This window comes from Choloepus didactylus, chromosome 1, assembly GCF_015220235.1.
Source record: "Choloepus didactylus isolate mChoDid1 chromosome 1, mChoDid1.pri, whole genome shotgun sequence".
Lineage (NCBI taxonomy): Eukaryota > Metazoa > Chordata > Mammalia > Pilosa > Megalonychidae > Choloepus > Choloepus didactylus.
Window position 1 is genome coordinate 146,287,081 of NC_051307.1, and position 18,083 is coordinate 146,305,163.

An 18,083-nucleotide genomic window follows, 5' to 3' on the forward strand; every position below is an offset into this window, starting at 1 on the left:
TCCCTCTGCTCCTGGGGTGTTCAGCACTGGGCTGGTAACCTGCGACCCATGGAAATTACCACTGGCAGTGGGATGTTTTGTGGGAGGTGAAGTATGCCCAAATGGGATTTCCATGCAAAATTGGACCCTATAAAAGAACATTTTACCACATATAGAGTACATAATATGGTTTTCTGTGAATGGGTGAGAGATAGGATTGCTATGTTCAGATGGCCACTGACTGTTAGCCCCTTACGAGTGAACAGTATCTGGAATGGCTGATAGCCTATGGTGTCTCAGGTAAACTGGGGGAAACCCTATATCAGGAGCCAGGCTCCTGTCCCTGTAAGGGACCATTAATTCACATGGAGTGTGTAAGGTAACTGAAGAACTCTTTCTGGGAGCTCACAAAATGATGCTGCCAGGCCTCCATTAACACTATTTTGATTCTGAGATCACTGTTGTCCCTTTGTACAAAGGGTGGGGAAACATCTCTATTTTTTCATTCCTAAAAATAATTAAAGTGGCCTTGGTCAGAATCTCAGAGGAAAGGCAGATAAAAACCATATGCACTTTGGACCGGCTTCTGTGAAGTTGTAAAAGTTTTCACACTTTTACTGAGTCAGCAAACAGGCTACATGACTACATGCAGGTTCAGATGGCATCTAGAATTCCAGAACTGGTGGAGGTGCAGGAGCAAGAGAGCCAGCAGGCATGATCACACTGTCCTTTTCCCACCTTCAAGAGGACTGGCCTCTAGGGAAGCCTCCCCCATCAGCTGCTCATCCCTCCTATTTGCTCCCCTTTTTCTTTTGCTTATTCCCTCTCTCTGGCTTTAAGAGAAACTCTGAGAAAACCTGGAATTATGATTTTATCTCAAATATGAATTGATCCTATATCAATCTACGATATACCTCAAATTCTACGTCATACCTATTTAAACCTATGTCTTTCTAAGGGTTTAAAAGTGAAAAAAAAGGGAAGGTGGGGTAGCAGAAAAGATGGAAAAAGAATGGAAGGTTTTTATGTTAGCTTTCCATTTTTACCAGGGAAATAAGCCTTATTTAAAAAAAAAAAATTCTCTTAAAAAGGCTATGTATCTGTCTTAAACACAGAAAGACATCAGAAAGCTGTCATTCTTGTTTCCCAAGAAGCATTAAGCCTGGTCAGCAACAGAAAGCTACAGGCAGGCCATGACAAAAAAGAATCACAGAACTTCAACTATGCTTTCCATAAAACACTATCACATATCACAATTTGGACACGGTGATGGCAATAGAGCACCTAGGACACACCAAGCTCTATAGAGGGGCTGGTTTAATTTAACCATCATTACTGAACAATTATTTTTCCAGGAAATGGCATTCTAGGCTCCATGGATTTTGAAATATGAACCACCATAATATGAATATTTCCTGCAGAATGTATATTTATAACAAACATCCACACAAATAGCTTAGAATTCAGAGTGAAATAGCAAATGATAAACACTATAAAAATGATCGATGTATTTCTGAGAACATAAATTCAAAATCAGAAAATAGAAAATTTCATCCTAAAATAGCCAACATTTATTTTGTGTTCAAAAGCTTTTCAGATACTAAGCCCATCTCTTCTCACTAAAAATGAGGCTACTGATCTAGCACATCCATTAACTCTTAGATTAGACTACAGATACACTGAAGGTTGTTGAAGGCTTACAAAGTGACTAAAGAATTATAGGCATACTTGTTAATAGTATAAATACATCATTTTAATGCACCTTATTCAATTTTATGCTCTTGAATAAACTGATTTCTGTACTGCTTTGTTAAGAGCTCTACAAAACTGTACCAGTATTTTGTTAAAAAACAAAATAGTATACTACAGTCATGAACCGCTCTCACTGAAGTTACACTATACATTTCCTTTACCAATTTTCAAAAACTATACCCTAAACTAATTCTGAGTGAAATGTTCTTAAAGAATCTTAAAAACTGTCAATAAATCACAAATCACAACTGCTTAATTTTTACATCCAAAAGTTCTAATCAATAACCAAGACAACCTGAAGATCTTCAATGGTTGCCAAGCTTAGACCCCAGAGCAAGCTTGTTAAGTATTCACATGTTCCTTTTTGATTATTAAGGACCGTCATCATGAGCCGGTTCTAACCTTCAGGGTGGTGTCCACATAGGGGTCCTCCTCACGAGCTGCTGCTGCACTGCACCGCACTGTGAAACACTGCAGGTTGTTACTAAAGAAGATGAGAGAGGCCACTGAGCAAAGTGGATATCAATAACCAATCTGCCCATTAAAGGAGATTTCACAGGCAAAAAGAGCAAGGGCACTTGAGTATTTGTCAGATGTCGACAAATTAGACTATTTTTCAGTAAGAAGAGTGCTTCAGAATCCCTATGGAATACTTTTTAAAAATGCATAACTAGGCTTAATTTTCAAAGCCCTGAGCTGCCACTCAAGCATTATTCCCACCATTCTCTACTTCTCACTTTCTTCATTTTTAAAGATCACTACATAACACTTTGGAAATTGGGAAGACTAGCTACCTGGTCACAGCTCACATAAGCAACACACTCCCATCAGTAGCATCTCTACACAAGAGATGGAGAGGAGAGGAAGCACCCCCACTGACAGTGGGTATCAGAATCTCCAGGTGGGTCTGTTGCAGTTTTGAAATACATTCCAGCATCCACTGGATATTCTGATACTACTACTAAGTTAAAAAAAAAAAAAAAAAAAAAAAAAAATCACAGCCCTAGGCAATTAATTACTAGATGGCCCTACAAAACTGGAACACAGCCTTTATTTACAGTCTTTCCGCTCTCTGTAAGGACCTTCCACTCTCAATCTGTCAAAATCTAATTAGCTTTCAGATCTCACTTCAACCATAATTACCCAGCTGAAACTTTCCAACTTGACTCAGTCAGAAGCTATTTCCCTTCTACTGCCTAGGCCACCTTCATGAACCCTGAAGACATTTTCCACTAATCTCCTAGTTTTTGCGCCCCTTGTATATACCTCTGGCCCTCTCTCATGTTGTTGCTTTTGCAAGTATATGGCGTATCTTATTCACATAAACAGAGGGTCCAATGCAGTGTGCCTTTGAACATAATCTAAACTCAAAAAAACAGGAAATAGAACCAAAAGCACCACTTCCTGCTGAGACTAATCAAATCCCCACTCAGGGTTTACATGCTGGTGCAACAGGTAAGGAGACTCAGAAGATGTTTGCCACTAATGAGCCACACGGTCCCAATCGATCCCAGGCTCTTTGTGACTATTTCCCCATTTGTACTAATCAGGAGACAGAATCAGATAATCTTTCTGGCCCCTTCACAGTATTAAACCATTATGAAATAACATGACTCAAACTCAAAGAATACGACAGTATTGAGAAAAAAAATTAGGAAATCTAAAAAAAAAAAAAAAAACCTCAAAGAATATGACAGTATTGAGGAAAAAAATTAGGAAATCTAAAAAAAAAATCTAAATAGATGCCCTAACTAGTCCCACTGACTTTTCATTAGGATTCCTTTCAAAGAACCCAGCCAGTCTAAAGAAACAAAACAAAGACAAAACCAGAAGCAAAATATTTAACATTGAAAAGGCAAGAATAGGCCATCAAAAGACAGATGTGAAAAGACAGATTTAAATTATTAATTTACAGTGCTATATACTGGGAGTCACACAATTCTCACTAAAAGATTTAGGCAGAATCTCAAGAATTTACAGAAAAATAAGTAACTCAAAGGCCACTAAATGTCATTGTAACAGTACCTTGTGATGACGTGCAGGAATTGTGGTGTGAGCACCGCCTGCTGAGACCTCTCAGGATACTGGTAGACTGACAATAATTCAACAGATTTGACAACCATGTAGAGATAGCCCACATGAGGTAATGAGAAAAAACAAAAGAGACTCAGCAACTCTTTTTCCTGAGATGAATTTTTTCCATCAGAAGTAAGAGAACCTGAATTCAAAATTGAAAGAGATAAATACTTTGAAAACCAGTAAATAAAGGGAAGGAATCAATATCTTGCCTTTTTTAGCTATTCTAACCATATCAGCATACCAAACAGTTGCTAAGGGAACTTTATAGAAGAAATTCCATTAATATATGAAGAAGAAATAATTACAATAGCATCAATTTGCAACCCCTGCTAAATCAACAGATCTAGGTAATGTTCATTGATGGCTGTTAACATTACAAAAAGAGAGCCAACCAAACACTAAGTGCCTTCCAACAAAAGAAGTCAACCCCACCTGTGTTACTAAATTAAGTAATTAATTAAAAAAAATTTAATCAAGCCTGAGTTTACACCAATGCTAATAGAAATATAATGCAAGCCACACAGGTAATTTTAAATTTTCTAGCGATCACATTTAAAGTAAAAAGAAATAGATGAAACTGTATTAACCAAATATATCCAAAATACTACCATTTAAACAAGCAATAAACATAGGAAATTAAAGTTATATTCTTTTTTTGTGCTAAATCTTCAAAATTTGGTGTGTATTTTATACTTAGAGCATATCTCAATACAACTAGTCATATTTTAAGTGCTCAACAGCAACATGTTGCTAGTGGGCTACCATTACTGGGCAGACAGCTTTAGATCTAACTACCAACTCACAGGAGGTACAGGGGATAGATGAACATGTTAAATGACTCTGTAGGGATTCAATCAGCAAAATCCAAATTGTGTAAAACTCTACAGCAATAGTTTCTTCCTAAACACATTTGCAAAGAACACAGAGAGAGGAAGGGTGAGTATATAAATTAAAAGGGACTTAAAAGACATATCAACCAATTACAACATATGAATTTTATTTGGACTACGATTCAAACAAATGCACTGTAGTTTTAGTTTTTTGTTTGGTTTTTTTTTGTTTGTTTTGGTTTGGAATGATATCTTGGGTTTGTTTAAATAAAAGAATCCTTTTTGCATACTGAAATATTTATAGATAAAATGATATAAACTCTAGGAGTTGTATCAAAATCATCTGGCATGGGAGTCAGGAATGGTCATAAGATAGCATGTCAAAACTGGGTGATACTTTATTCTTTATTCCTAGTATTTTTGTGTACGTGGTAATGAAAATGTTCAAAAATTAATTTTGGTGATGAATGCACAACTATATAATGGTACTGTGAACAACTGAATGTATGCTTTGTATGACTGCATGGTATGTGAATATATCTCAATAAAAAGGAATTGGAAAAAAAAACAAAAAAACCTGGGTGATAGCTACATGGGCATTCATTGTACTATTTTCTCTACATCTAAATGTGTTTGAAATTTTCCATCATCAAAGTTTAAAAAAGATTGACACCTTTAAGGACACCCATTAATAACAGGAAAAAAGTCCAATTCTGTACTCTACATTGATCCCCCTAAAAAAAACTATCTAGTTTTTTTCTACTTCTCCCCAACCCACATCTGTGCTCTAACCAAATAGAACTGCTCGCTTCATCTCCAAACACATGATGATTTTATGACTTGCACATATTGGCTCCACTACATAATACCTTATCAAAATCCCAATCTTCTAAGAATTCTAATCATCCATTGGAATCCAGCTCAAATATGTGCTACTCCTCTATTCACTCACTCATGCAGTTTATATTTAGTAAGTCATTGTTCTAGGCTCTGGGATACAACAGTGCAGAAGATAACTGCTTTCACAGAGCTTTCATCTGACTGGTGGGGTTGGAGTGGGGAATAAACAGGTAAACAAAGCCTGAGTGTACAGAGAAGGAATATTTTAAATTGAGAGGTCAGGGAATTCCTTTGTAGTGAACTTATATTTGAGCTGTAAGTTGAATGACTAGAACACATCAGCCATACAAAATCTAAGGGAAGTACATTCTAAACACAGGAATAGCAAATAACAGGCTTTTGGACACAAATGCACTTGGCATATACGAGGAATAGAGAAAGGCCAGTAACTGATGCAAAATGGAAAGAAAGGGAGAATGAGATACATTCTAAACACAGGAATAGCAAATAACAGGCTTTTGGACACAAATGCACTTGGCATATATGAGGAATAGAGAAAGGCCAGTAACTGATGCAAAATGGAAAGAAAGGGAGAATGAGACAAGATGCAATTAGAGTTAGGTCATGTAGGCCATGGAAAGGATTTGGGATTTTAGGCAATAGAAAGCCATTGCAGGGTTTTAAGCACCAACCTATGACTTAGAAAGAACACCCTGGCTGCTGAATGGATAACAACTTGTAGGAAGCAAAGGCAGAGGCAGAAGTTCCCTCATTCCTGCACTGACCTCTCCAGGATAATGCCACCACTTTTTTCTTTGAGAGCACTAGCTCCTTTTAGAGGGCAGCCCACTGTGGGACAGCCCTCCTGGTGAAGAACCTGAGCTCTACACCGTCCTTAAGGAAGTCATTTGGCCACTTCCCCAACTCTTCAATTATAGGAAATACTCATTTTATAAGCCAAAAATTTCCCCTAGAAAACTCTCCCTTGTTGCTAACCAGAATCTGCTTCCTAGTAAGGCCCAACCTCTGGTCCTAGGGCTGTCTTCCAGACAAACAAGGAGCCTAATTTTTCTCCCACCTACCAGACCTCTGAAGGCAGAGGAAGGCCCTAAACACTGCGCTTCTGCCTCTCTTCCAGGCTGAGCAGCCTATGCTCTTCCCTTGCTGCTCCAACAATAACACAGAGTTTGAGTGTTCTCACACTGCTGCAACCCTCCTTCTAGCCATCCTCAAGGCTACAAAAATCCCTACAACTTTGCAACCAGAACTGACCAGCACCAAATTGGGAAGGACTCACTTGCTAAGACTGGTGTATTATTCTACCACTAAGAGAGCCTGAAATCAAATAGCTTTCTTGATTTCTACTGAGCTAACCAGTGACTAAAAATGCCTGCATTTTTAAAAATAGGAACCACTGTGAATTGTCTTGCTGACCTTATATCATATTAAAGGTTTCTCAAACTTCAGCTATTCCCATACACCTTTTGATTTTTTTTCAAAATGCATGCACTACCTCTACTACTATTTGCTTAACTTTTCTCTTAAATCAACATTTTTAACTTAAAAACTTTTATTTGTATCCCTAACATGTATGAAAAACTAGGCACTTGCTCCATGTAGAAGGGAAACATAAAATAAATTTAATTAAAAGTAAAAAGTCATGTTAGAGTCTGGTGAGATATGTTGCTGACCAACACTATGAACCTGCAGCTTACTCTCCATCAAAAAAGAAAAAGTATGATACCTAACAAAGAGGTGTTACAGACAAACTAGCATAAAGGTGAGACTTTCAGATGTAATCAGAAGGAATAGAGAATAAAAAAGGGAATGGCAGTCTCACTACGTGATTCATTTTATTTAACACCATTGCCACATACCATACACAAGTCTTTTTGTATACCACAGGGTTATGGTAATCCCCACTATGGGGCACAGTGGTATAATGAAACTTTAGTAAAAGACTTGACATTACCGTCATTGCATTTAATCTTGTTAGTGTTGACCCATTATTCTAGGCTGTCTAGATCTTTTGGGATCTTGATACAACAATCTTGCATACTAATCATCCCTTCTAGCCATAGTCACCTCTTGCTGGACTACTAGGATCACCTCCTAATTGGTCTCTCTACAGCGCCTCTAACCCCTTCTTTGCACAGCAACTAGAGCAATCTTTTCCTAAAAGCAAACTAGATCCTGTCATGGTCCTTCCAACCCCAACATATACATATACTCCTATCTCTATCCCTGTTCCCAAATACACACACAAATGTGATGGCACTGCGTCTTTCCCCAACACACAGAGACATATAAGAAAATCATGTTACCACTCCCCTTCTCCCAACAAGCACACACCTTAAAACCCCTTAATGGCCTTCCATTGCTCTTTGGATAGAGCTAACCCTCTAATTACGGCTATGGGTCCCATCTGGCCTCTAGTTGTATGTCACGCCACTCTTCTTACTTGCTCTACTCTCTCTGGATTAGTTTCTTAAACAACATTCTTCTTCCACCACAAAGCCTTTGCTGCTTTTCTTCTCCCTAGAAGGCTCTCTTTACCTCTCCTACACCAGTCCCTATCCCTGAGTTAGCCCCGATTCACCCTTCAGATCGTCTCCCTCAGGAAGACTTCCTTGACCTTAAGATCAGATCAGGATCTTTTGTTACAGGCTTTCACAGAGCAGGTTCCTTTCCCTCACAGTACTTATTTCAGTGTGTAATTGTACTCTCCTTCTATACTCAATTAATCTGTTTCCCCTCACTACACAGTAAGGCCATGTATCCATTATAGTATTCAATACAGTAGGTACTCAATAAGTGTTTACTAAAAGAAAAAAAAAAAAGAAAGTTATAAACATTTAATTCAAATATTTATATCTTTCTCTAGGCAACCTCTAAAGATCCTAAGCAGGGCAGAACTAAGTGTAAAGCCCACTGGTGATTCTCAATCTTGGCTGCTCATTAGACTCCTGGGGACCTTTTAAAAGGTACTGATGGCCAGGTCCCATAATTGACCAGTTAAATCAGAATCTCCAGCATATAGAACCCGGGCACCATCTTTTTAAAAGCACCCAGGTTACCCCAATGAGCAGAAACGCTAAGACCACTGCTCTAAATGACTTTTTTCTGCCTTGCCCACAAGGCTCTTACAAGAAGCTTTGCCAAATACCCAGCTGAAACCCAAATAACCTTAACTCTAACACAGCTCTGATTTCCCTTTTTGGGTCTACTGACACTTTCAAAAAGGAAATGGGTTTTATCTGGCACAGCCATCTCCATTGGCTTCCCTTAGCAGATATGACTTCCCTTTCTAGTGGCCATGGAACTTCCAGAACTAAGGAACTTGTCCAAGGCTACAGGGAGACTCAGTGGAAGAATAAAATCTATTACAAAAAATCAATCTCCACTCACAGCCCAGAGCCTTTTCACCTCACTGCACCGTAGCACTGACATACTTACCTGTTCGGTAAATGGGTAGCAGCTGAAGTGAATGCAACTTGATGTCATCAGGCAAAATATAAGATGAAATATCAGGAGTAAAATGTCTGTGGATTAAAAAAAGAGAGCTATCTACTTACCATGTACTTTAAGCAGGTTAGTATATATTAAATGCTGGTGGATAAAAAGCTTTCAAATACCTATAGAGCAGATGCTGAACACAGAAATATTTTTGATTTTCATCAGTTAACCCTGTTAACTCCAGTGTAACAGACACTCCAGACTGTTTACTTTTTTCACCAAGAAGTTCCATGGGCTTTTGGCAAATAACAAAATCATCTGACTCAATGTGAAAAGTTTCATTACTGATGCCTTAAAAAATAAAATTTAAGAGTTTAATAATTTCAAGTACAAGTATCTGCTTGCATGAAAATTAGATTTTACAATGTGTCCCTTCCCCTACCAATAGTCATTCTGTTTATTTATACACACACATCTTCTACATTTACAAGGCACTATAATGCTATTTCATTTACTTCTCACAACTGATAAAATACAACAGGATAGGTATTGTCATCCCCACTTTACAGATGAGGAAATTGAAGCTCAGAGACAGTATTACTTAAGCAAAGTCACCCAACTAGTAAATATGAGAACTGAGACCAGAAACTCCTCATTCAGCAGTGGCCATTCTTTTATTTCAATTGACAAATATATGTAGATATGGGCAGCCAGGTCATAAACCCAAATCCTGTTTAAAAGGAGTAAGCAACCATGTATACTAGCGCACTTCAGAGATTGTCAGAGGTATGGGTTTATTCTATGCCTAAAACAAAAAAGCAAGCTAAATCCACAATTTACCTTCTTCTGCCTGTTTCATTGGATTGTTGGTCTTACATGGATGGTGGTTAACACTCCCTCCATTCGTAGGGTCCGAGTCCAGTTTCAGGATTAAGACTTCTAAATCTGACATGACAGCAACATATCCAACACAAAAAGAAATTTCTACAGGAGTGATATTATCTATGTGTATTATTAAAGAACGCTCAAAATCCAAGACTGAGAATTCCTCATTAATGATCTGATACTTCAAACTAAATAAGACTAACTCATGTGTGCAGCCAACAAGAAGGTCTCCTTTCACAGGGCAACAGGAAATGCATAAGGGGGCTTCACGAAGCGGCATTTCGACAATAGACATCTGGTCTCTGAAGACTTCATTGAAGGGTGCCTCCACGTTATGCCCAACCATTCGGATACACACGCGAGAGTTCTCAGTCCTTTTACTTCTCCAATTCACATAAGCACGAAGAAATGTAGCTTTGTTTTTCTCTTCAATTGCCACCAAATAATCTCCTGAGAAGGAAATAAGACTATCCTTAGAATTTATAACTTTAAATACATTCACTTACTTTGCTGCCACGAAAAAACTATTAAATGAATCACAATAAGAATGATCGAGCTAAAGATGAAACAGAACAAAACCCTAAGTAATAGGATCTTAAGTATCAGTATTTTAACAGACAGTAATTAGTCATTTAGGTTCAGAAATACAACCACTCTCCATTTTATTATCTTAAGCTAACCTATTAATTACTCATATAGCTTATACAGAAATTTAATGTTTTATTCCTCAAACTGGCACTGTTTCATGTAGTTCTGAATTTATACCTCCAACAAAGTTCTCCTGATGCAGAGTTCAGAATTATTAGTGTGATTTATTATAATTAGTTAAAAATTAAGGAACTCTGCCTACGTCCCCTTCCCACAAGTCACAAATACATGTCAACTCTGAGATAAAGCTGCACATATCAAAAAAAATGTAAAACAAAGTTAAATTTTCCATAATTATTGATGGTATTAGATTATTTGTATTTGCTTAAGAAGTCAAATTGGTATCGAAAAGCATAATGATCTCTCCCACCCCCTGCAGTCCCATCCCTGGGGGACTAATGTTAACACACACTGGCCTGGTATGTGTCCTTCTACACCTTTTTCCATGCTCATATAAACATACATATAGAAGAATATTTTCTTTGCCCCCCTCCCTCGACTTTTTCTGCTTAGCAAAAGGGAATCATGCTAAATATATTTAATAGTCTGCAACTTTAAAAAAATTAAAAAAATCTCTCCCTCCAAGTTAAGATACAGATATATAACATCCTCTTCAATATCTATACAATATCTTATATGTACATAAGCCATAATTTATTCAACAATTTCCCTAATGATGTATATTCATAGTCATCAGTCATATAGTTTCTCTTCTGCAAACTGACCATTTTCTATAGGTTGTTCGGTTTTCCTAATCAATGAACAGAAGATTTGTGTGTAAAAGGGATATTGATCCTTTGGCGGCTAGGTGTAAGAAACAGTTTTTTTCCTTTTTCTTTTTTGTTTAACCTTTTTTTAAAAAATATTAAAGCAGTTGTAGATGCAGGAAGTACAGAGTTTCCTATACACAGCAACCCTCCCCCCCCCCGTTTTCCTTGTTAACATTTTGCATTAGAGTGGTACCTCTGTTACAATTGATGAATTGATATTAAAATAATCATATGACTAACACTAGTCCATAGTTTACATTAGGGTTCACTCTGTTGTATAGTTCTATGGATTTTTAAAAACTTTTATTCTGTTAACATATATACAACATAAAATTTTCTGTTTTAACCACTTTCAGTGGTGTTAACAATATTCACAATGTTGTGCTATTAACACCACCAAGAGATAGTTTTTGGTAGTCTATTGTTTGACTTTTGACTTTGCTTATGGCATCTTTTACTACACAATTTTTATGTAGTCAGATATGTAGCTTTTCCTTCTTGGCTTCCCAGTTTCCTATCTCCTTAAGTGATTACCTATGTCCTTTAAGTGACATAACTATTCTCCTATATAGTCATCTATTTTTGTGAGTATTTTTAGAGTTTTAATCTTTAGAATTCTGGCAGGGAAAGGGGAGGTATAAAGCAGGGATCTAACGTTAGTTTTTCTAAATGCTTTCGAATGTAAAGCCTATTATCCTAACACTATTAAGTTAACCAGCCCTTTCCCACTGAATTGAAACAGAAATGCTGATGTTAATGTACTAAGTTCCCATATACAAATGCAGCAGGCAAGGAGGTGCAGACTCTTTCTGAAGAGACACCAGGCTCTCTCCATCCTTGATTTTCCAAATTGAGCCAGCCTTCAAGGAGAGGCAAGCCTTCCCTGATTCTCGAGGTGACTGATGCTACAGAGATGGAGCCTGACACCTTTTCTCTCCCTGGAGATCTTGGGAGAATGCCTAAATATACATCCTTTCAGGTTCCATGAGTTCGCTCACTCTGGTCCAGAGGAGTTTGGAAGAAACTGAAGCCTCTGTCTTCCTAGAATTCCCTCAGTAAATGAATTTCAAAACTAAGAAAAATTGGTTAGTTACAATAAGAGCTTTTTATTCATGTACTTGTAAATATATATTTCACTGATAAAGTCCACTAATTATTTACAAATAATCTTCAAATAGCAGATTGTTCCCATACTGACTTGTATGTACTCACATTAATGACTTGTTCTGGAAATGATGAACTAACACTTGCTAAATGTGTCTACAAGACAAGCTTCATGATCAGAGCTTTAAAGTCATCTATTTAATACTCACAAAAGCCCTTCAGGATCTATATCTCCTTCCTCATTTTACAAATCAAGAAACCAAGGTTCAGAAAAGCTAAGGCAACACAGCTGACAAATGATTGAGCTGGGACTTAAGCCTGACCTGGTTGGCTCAAATGTTTATTCTCACTTCCCAATAATGCTGCCTCTCAAAATGTTAAAAAGGGGATACAAGTCTTCAGAACTCTGCAGGGGTTATAACCCTTCATAAAATAAAGGAACTAAAAATTTTTAAACTTATATGCCCAGTGTTTTATTTCACATTTTTTTTTACAACTGCTTGTCTTCATTAAGTAAATTTAAAAATTATTCTCATATTTACTCTTAAACTGAGAGTCACCAATTTTTTTAAAATAAGTAACTTTCCATTCTATATACCAGGATCACAAGCACCCTATGACAAAACTGAAATCAGAAGGCCGAAATAATATATGTCATCAAAACATGTTTTATGACTTCAGAAAATGTAAGAAAAATAAGGTTTTTGGTATGAAAATTCTAATAATCACATTATTAAAAGTTTGTCAAATGAACTGGAAAACATAAAATATCTTGGGGGGGATGAAAGGAGGAGACAAGGTAAGGTAGGGGCCAGATCTATACTAAGCTGTAGATAAGGAAAGGTAGGGATACTAGGAGACCAGAGTTCATTTAGTACACCTGTCCTAAGGGACAGGCCATGGGGTCTTGTCTTCCCCGCTCCACCATCTCTAGGGACCCCATAAACCAAAGTCCCACACAGCACTCAACTCTAAGCACTAAGCCTTCCTCAGGAGCAGGGAGTTCCCAGTTCTCCTCTCTTCTTCCACTCACACACAAAGCCCAAAATAAGTTTTCTTCACTGATGGTTTTAGGGGCCCCCTGCCTCTTACAATTTCTACACCCAATTTCTATACCTAATTCCCCAAAATTTTATAAAAGGATAAAAGCATTCTGCTCATTAGAGATTTTTAAAAACTGAAAATATTTTCTGTTTGCATAAGAGACCAGCAAAGCATTTACAAGAAAATATTAACGGCTGATATATCCATTCCACTTTTGACACAGGGAGATTACTACAGAGGAAGAGGACACTGGATGCTTAGAGCAGACCCATCTACACCACCACCTCCCAATCCCCTCTCAGTTACTGTGAGTAGGAGGAAGGGACTGAAAAGGAGAAAGCTGAGAAGTGGAAGACAAGTTATATGGACATCAGCTTAGTCCAAAGTCAGCCTATTTATGTTCAGTTATGGGTGGATAAATGCAAGCTGTACCCAGGTAGTGAAATCCAAGCCAAGGACTGAAAGTTACCTTTGAGCTATATGATCCACACTAATGCCATCCCATATGACTCCCGAACCCTTTTTTTCCTAACTTTTTAAAGCAGCCAAGTGAATTATAAAAGCATCTTTGTTCTTTAAGACATCATTAATAATGTTACCATGTACTTACTCATGGCTTCCAGCAGGCAGTGTGGCCCTAGGTCAGTGGTTTTCCATCCTGCCTGAATATTAAACTTTTCCCAATGCTAGGTGTCAACCCAAAGCAACTAACACTATCTCTTAGAGTGAGGCCCAGGCATTGGTATTTTTAAAAGCTCCCCATGTGATTATTATGCACAGGTAGTGGCCATCTGAAGAGCCCAGAATCACCACTATTGACATGCAAGGAAGCTGGAGGTTTATATAATTCCTACCACTCTACCACTTCCAATTCTAGAAAAATTGGAAGAATGGAGCAATGGAGTAAATCTGTAAACATAATCTCTCTCTCCTTCTCTCTCTCTCTCTCTCTCTCTCTCTCTCACACACACACACACACACACACTCAATAGAGCTCCTGAAGGTGAGAAACCCTGTGCCTAAAAAACAAGTAGAGTGGGGAAAACTACAAATATTGTGAAAGGTATAACCGTAAGAGATGGATGTTATAAGAAACATCAAAATCAGGATCATTTCTTGACAGTGACAACTCATATATAGGTCCTAGAGTGTCACAGTTAAAACAGAACTTACAGATCTAATGAGTGGTTTTCAAACAGGTCTGTGGACCAGTGCAGGCCCCAGCTGAAGTTTTCACTACTCAAAAGGAAAAAAAACAATGACAGCATATTAAGTTGCTCATAAAGCTAAAGGTAGCCAATGCTTGAGGCTAAATTTTAACGTAAATAATAGTGACAGTAAAGGTTCTGATTTTTAAAAATACATATTTTTTACCTGACAAAATGGTCAGATACTATATACAGCAGACCCACAGTTTTTTACTTATCCACAAAACCCAAATTCTAAGAATCACCGATCTAGTTATTCAACTTACCTTTTTTTTTTTTTTTTTTTAAAGCAGAAACTGAGATCCAAAAGTTTCTATAAACTCACACCCAATCAGCTGCAGTGTAGGGATCAGCAGATCTCCAATCCTCAAGCTAGTGCTACCATTAGTACCTCAGACTAACTGCTTTTCCACCCTAAATACTGCAGTTGACTCCCCTCTTAAAAAGTATGTATCAAACTTAAGTGTATTAGGCTGTTAAAGGAATCCTATGGTGGATCCTTCCGTAGTCTGAAGAAGCACCTATTTTTAAATGTTGGATTTTTCTAAAATAGGGATACACTCACACAGGATCCCCTTGGCATTCTTTCACATTTCTAGTGGAAAAAGAGTAGTGGATGCTCAAGTCTAAGACCTGAGCTCCACTTTAAATAGAGATTTAAATATCAGCATATAATGTGAACTTTCAAATCCGAGAGAAAGTGGTGGAAGTACAGATGAAAAGGAGAGACCATGGGTTGGGCTAATTGTTGAAGCTGGGAGTAACGTGGGGTCAGGATATTATTCTCCCTACTTTTCTAAGTGTTGACATTTTCTATACTAAAAAACTTAAATACACACACACAACCAAAAGAGTATCGGGGGTGAATGGAAGCCAGCCACCCAGTCACGGGCCTTTCCGGAGAAGGCACTAGAAGAGGTGGAGCAGCTAGTGGTCCCCGGCTCACACCTTCGGTTTCCACGACAACTGCAGGGCTTAGCGCAACTTCAGGAATCAGCGGCCAACCGGAGCAAGGCTACCGGGCAAGTCGCCAGAAGCACTAAGTCCTTTCCCCACCCAAAGTTGCCCTCCCGACGCTCTGTCTGCTAGAGACGGGGCCCCAAGATGGCCCCGCCCCCTGCCCGGTCGCAAGGACTCACCGGCCTCACTGTAGGCCAGGCGCAGCACCCGTCCGAGCGTGGAAAAGGAGCACCTCGGCTGGCACAACTCCCGGCCGGCCACAGCGAACGCTTCCACTTTGCAACCCGCAGCCACAAACAGCGCGTCGCGCCCCCCTCCGCAGAACTGCTCGGGCTCCTGCTTGCAGGGCACCACCTGCTGCGACCCGAACGGGTGCAGGTTGTACAGCTGCACCATGCCGGCGCCCCGCTGCGGGTCGGCCGCGCGGCGCCAGCTCTGGCTTGTCGGCCCTGAGGGGCGTCCCAAGACCCCGTGCCCGACGTGGAGAAAGCACCACTTCCGCGAGCAAAGGCTGGGCGCCGAGTCACGTGCGCGTCAGCGGGGCCCGCCTGCAGCTCTGCTTTTTAAAGAGGCCGCAGCTGGGCTAGGCGGAAGGCCACCCGAGCGGTTACGCCCTCGCGGCCTCGCCCGCACACTGGCCCAACCCTCCCTGCCTGGAACTCGCGCGCCGCGCTAACCCCAGCGGGGCGCTCAGCGATTGGCCTTCATCAATTCTTGTTACCACTTTGGAGTGGACGTAATCTTTTGGCCCTTGGAAATGATTTAACGCTTGATCGTCTGCTATTTTGTACAATTCGGTATTTGTTTGAGGGGCATTACTCTTGTCCCCCCAGTAGCCAAAAGAGCAGAGCCTAGAACATGTTTGGATGGCAATAAATATTTGTTGAATGAAAGAATCTGTGGGCATCATCTAGGAAACGCCAATCATTTTGACAGAAATTAATCTGAATCCCAGAGGATAAAGGGATCACCTGGGTGGGGTCGGGTGGGGTGGATCCCCTGGCTCTCAATTCAGTGCTCCTAAGACTAGCCTGTACCCTCCCTACCTGTTTAAGTCATCTCTACGTGGAGCTCCTGATTGCAAGCGCATTTTTTTTCTCAGATTTTGTGGAAGCCACTAAATATTAGTAGCTACTCTTCAATTCATCCAGAAAATAAGTAAGTATGGATTGAAGGAAACTGTCTTCCTTTTGGCACTCAGGAACAAAACTAGAAAAGCAAATTTTCCATCAATCATCCTCATGAGCCCTTTATTTCAGGAGTTTACATATTAGGTGCAGTTGGATTGAAGCTGAAATCTGCCTGCATTTTGTATGCCCTCCAGATGAATAAAGCACTCCTAAGTAATACTATTTGATGACTTCACTTAAGATAATTACATAAGTGAATATCCTTGTTTGTAGGAAATGTACATGGAATTATTATATGTTCAAGGAGTATGAGGTGTGCAATCTGCTCTCAAATGTTAAGTAGATGTAGATAAATAGAAAGATCATAGAATAATACAGCAAAAGTGGCAAAATGTTAAAATTGGTGGATCTGGGTATTTGGAGTGAGGGTGGGTGTGTGTTGGCCCATTCTGTGTGGAGTTTGTATTATTTTTGAAACTATCCTGTAAGTTTGAGATTATTTCAGAATAAAAAGTTAAATTTTTTTTTAATAAAGATGCTATTTAGGTTTGGCCAAACTGAATCAGGATGGGCCTTAATATATACAATTGGAGGCTTTAAAAAGAGAGAAAATTCAGATGTAATCAGTCAGAGAAAGCCACAGGAAGAAGTGAGAAGTCAGCAAAAAAACAGAAGAGCAGACACAGAAGGAGACCAAAGACATTGCCATGTGATGGAGACAGAGATGTAAGTCAAGGAATACCGACGAGTGTGCCAGGCCATCACTAGAATGCAACAGATTCCAAGAGAAAACATGGCCTTGCCAATGCCTTGATTTTGGACTCTAGCCTTCCCAAACCATGAGCCATTAAATTCCTGTTATTAAGCCAAACCATTGTGTGGCATTTGTCATAGCAGCTCTGGCAAACTAAGACAATGAAGGGCAATGAAGGGCTAAGGAACTAGAAAATGAAGGACAAATTAAACTCAAAATAAGGAGAAGAAAATAAATAATTAAGATCAGAGAAGAGTGTATGAAACCAAATATGTAAAAACAATGAGGGAAAATATCAATGAAACCAAAATTTGGTTTTTTGAGATGATCAACAAAATTAATAAAACTTTAAGCAGACTGATAAGAAAAGTAAAAATATCAGGAATGAGAAAAGTGACATCTGCTTTTAGAGATACTTCAGATATTTAAAGGATATTAAAGGAATATTTTGAACAAATTTTTGCCAATATATTGGATAACTTATATGAAACGGGCACAAACCCTTGAAAGCCAACAAACTACCAGAGCTGAATGAAATAGAAATAGATAACCTGAATAGCTATATCTCTATTAAAGAAATTTCATTTGTGGTTTAAAATCTACCCACAAGGAAAACTCCAGGCCTAGATAACTTGATTGGTAAA

The 18,083-nt window shown here is 38.8% G+C and overlaps 1 protein-coding gene across 5 annotated transcripts in view; it reads right to left on the reverse strand.

The window, feature by feature from the left end:
- HPS3 (HPS3 biogenesis of lysosomal organelles complex 2 subunit 1) overlaps positions 1-16,095 on the reverse strand; it is a 49,254-nt gene extending 33,159 nt beyond the window's left edge. For 3 of the 5 annotated variants that reach the window (XR_005217872.1, XR_005217873.1, XM_037842945.1), the window contains exons 1-6: positions 15,735-16,094; positions 9,777-10,271; positions 9,116-9,287; positions 8,937-9,022; positions 3,757-3,949; positions 2,134-2,215 (exon numbers count right to left, since the gene is read on the reverse strand). Coding sequence is in view for 1 of the 5 variants with exons in the window: in XM_037842945.1 (XP_037698873.1) it covers positions 2,134-2,215; positions 3,757-3,949; positions 8,937-9,022; positions 9,116-9,287; positions 9,777-10,271; positions 15,735-15,951 (1,245 nt within the window). In the remaining 4 variants the exon portion in view is untranslated. Of the gene's footprint in view, positions 1-2,133; positions 2,216-3,756; positions 3,950-8,936; positions 9,023-9,115; positions 9,288-9,776; positions 10,272-15,734 lie in introns of all 5 variants that reach the window. The other 2 variants (XR_005217876.1, XR_005217877.1) reach the window with 1 other exon arrangement.
- Positions 16,096-18,083: the final 1,988 nt, after the last annotated feature.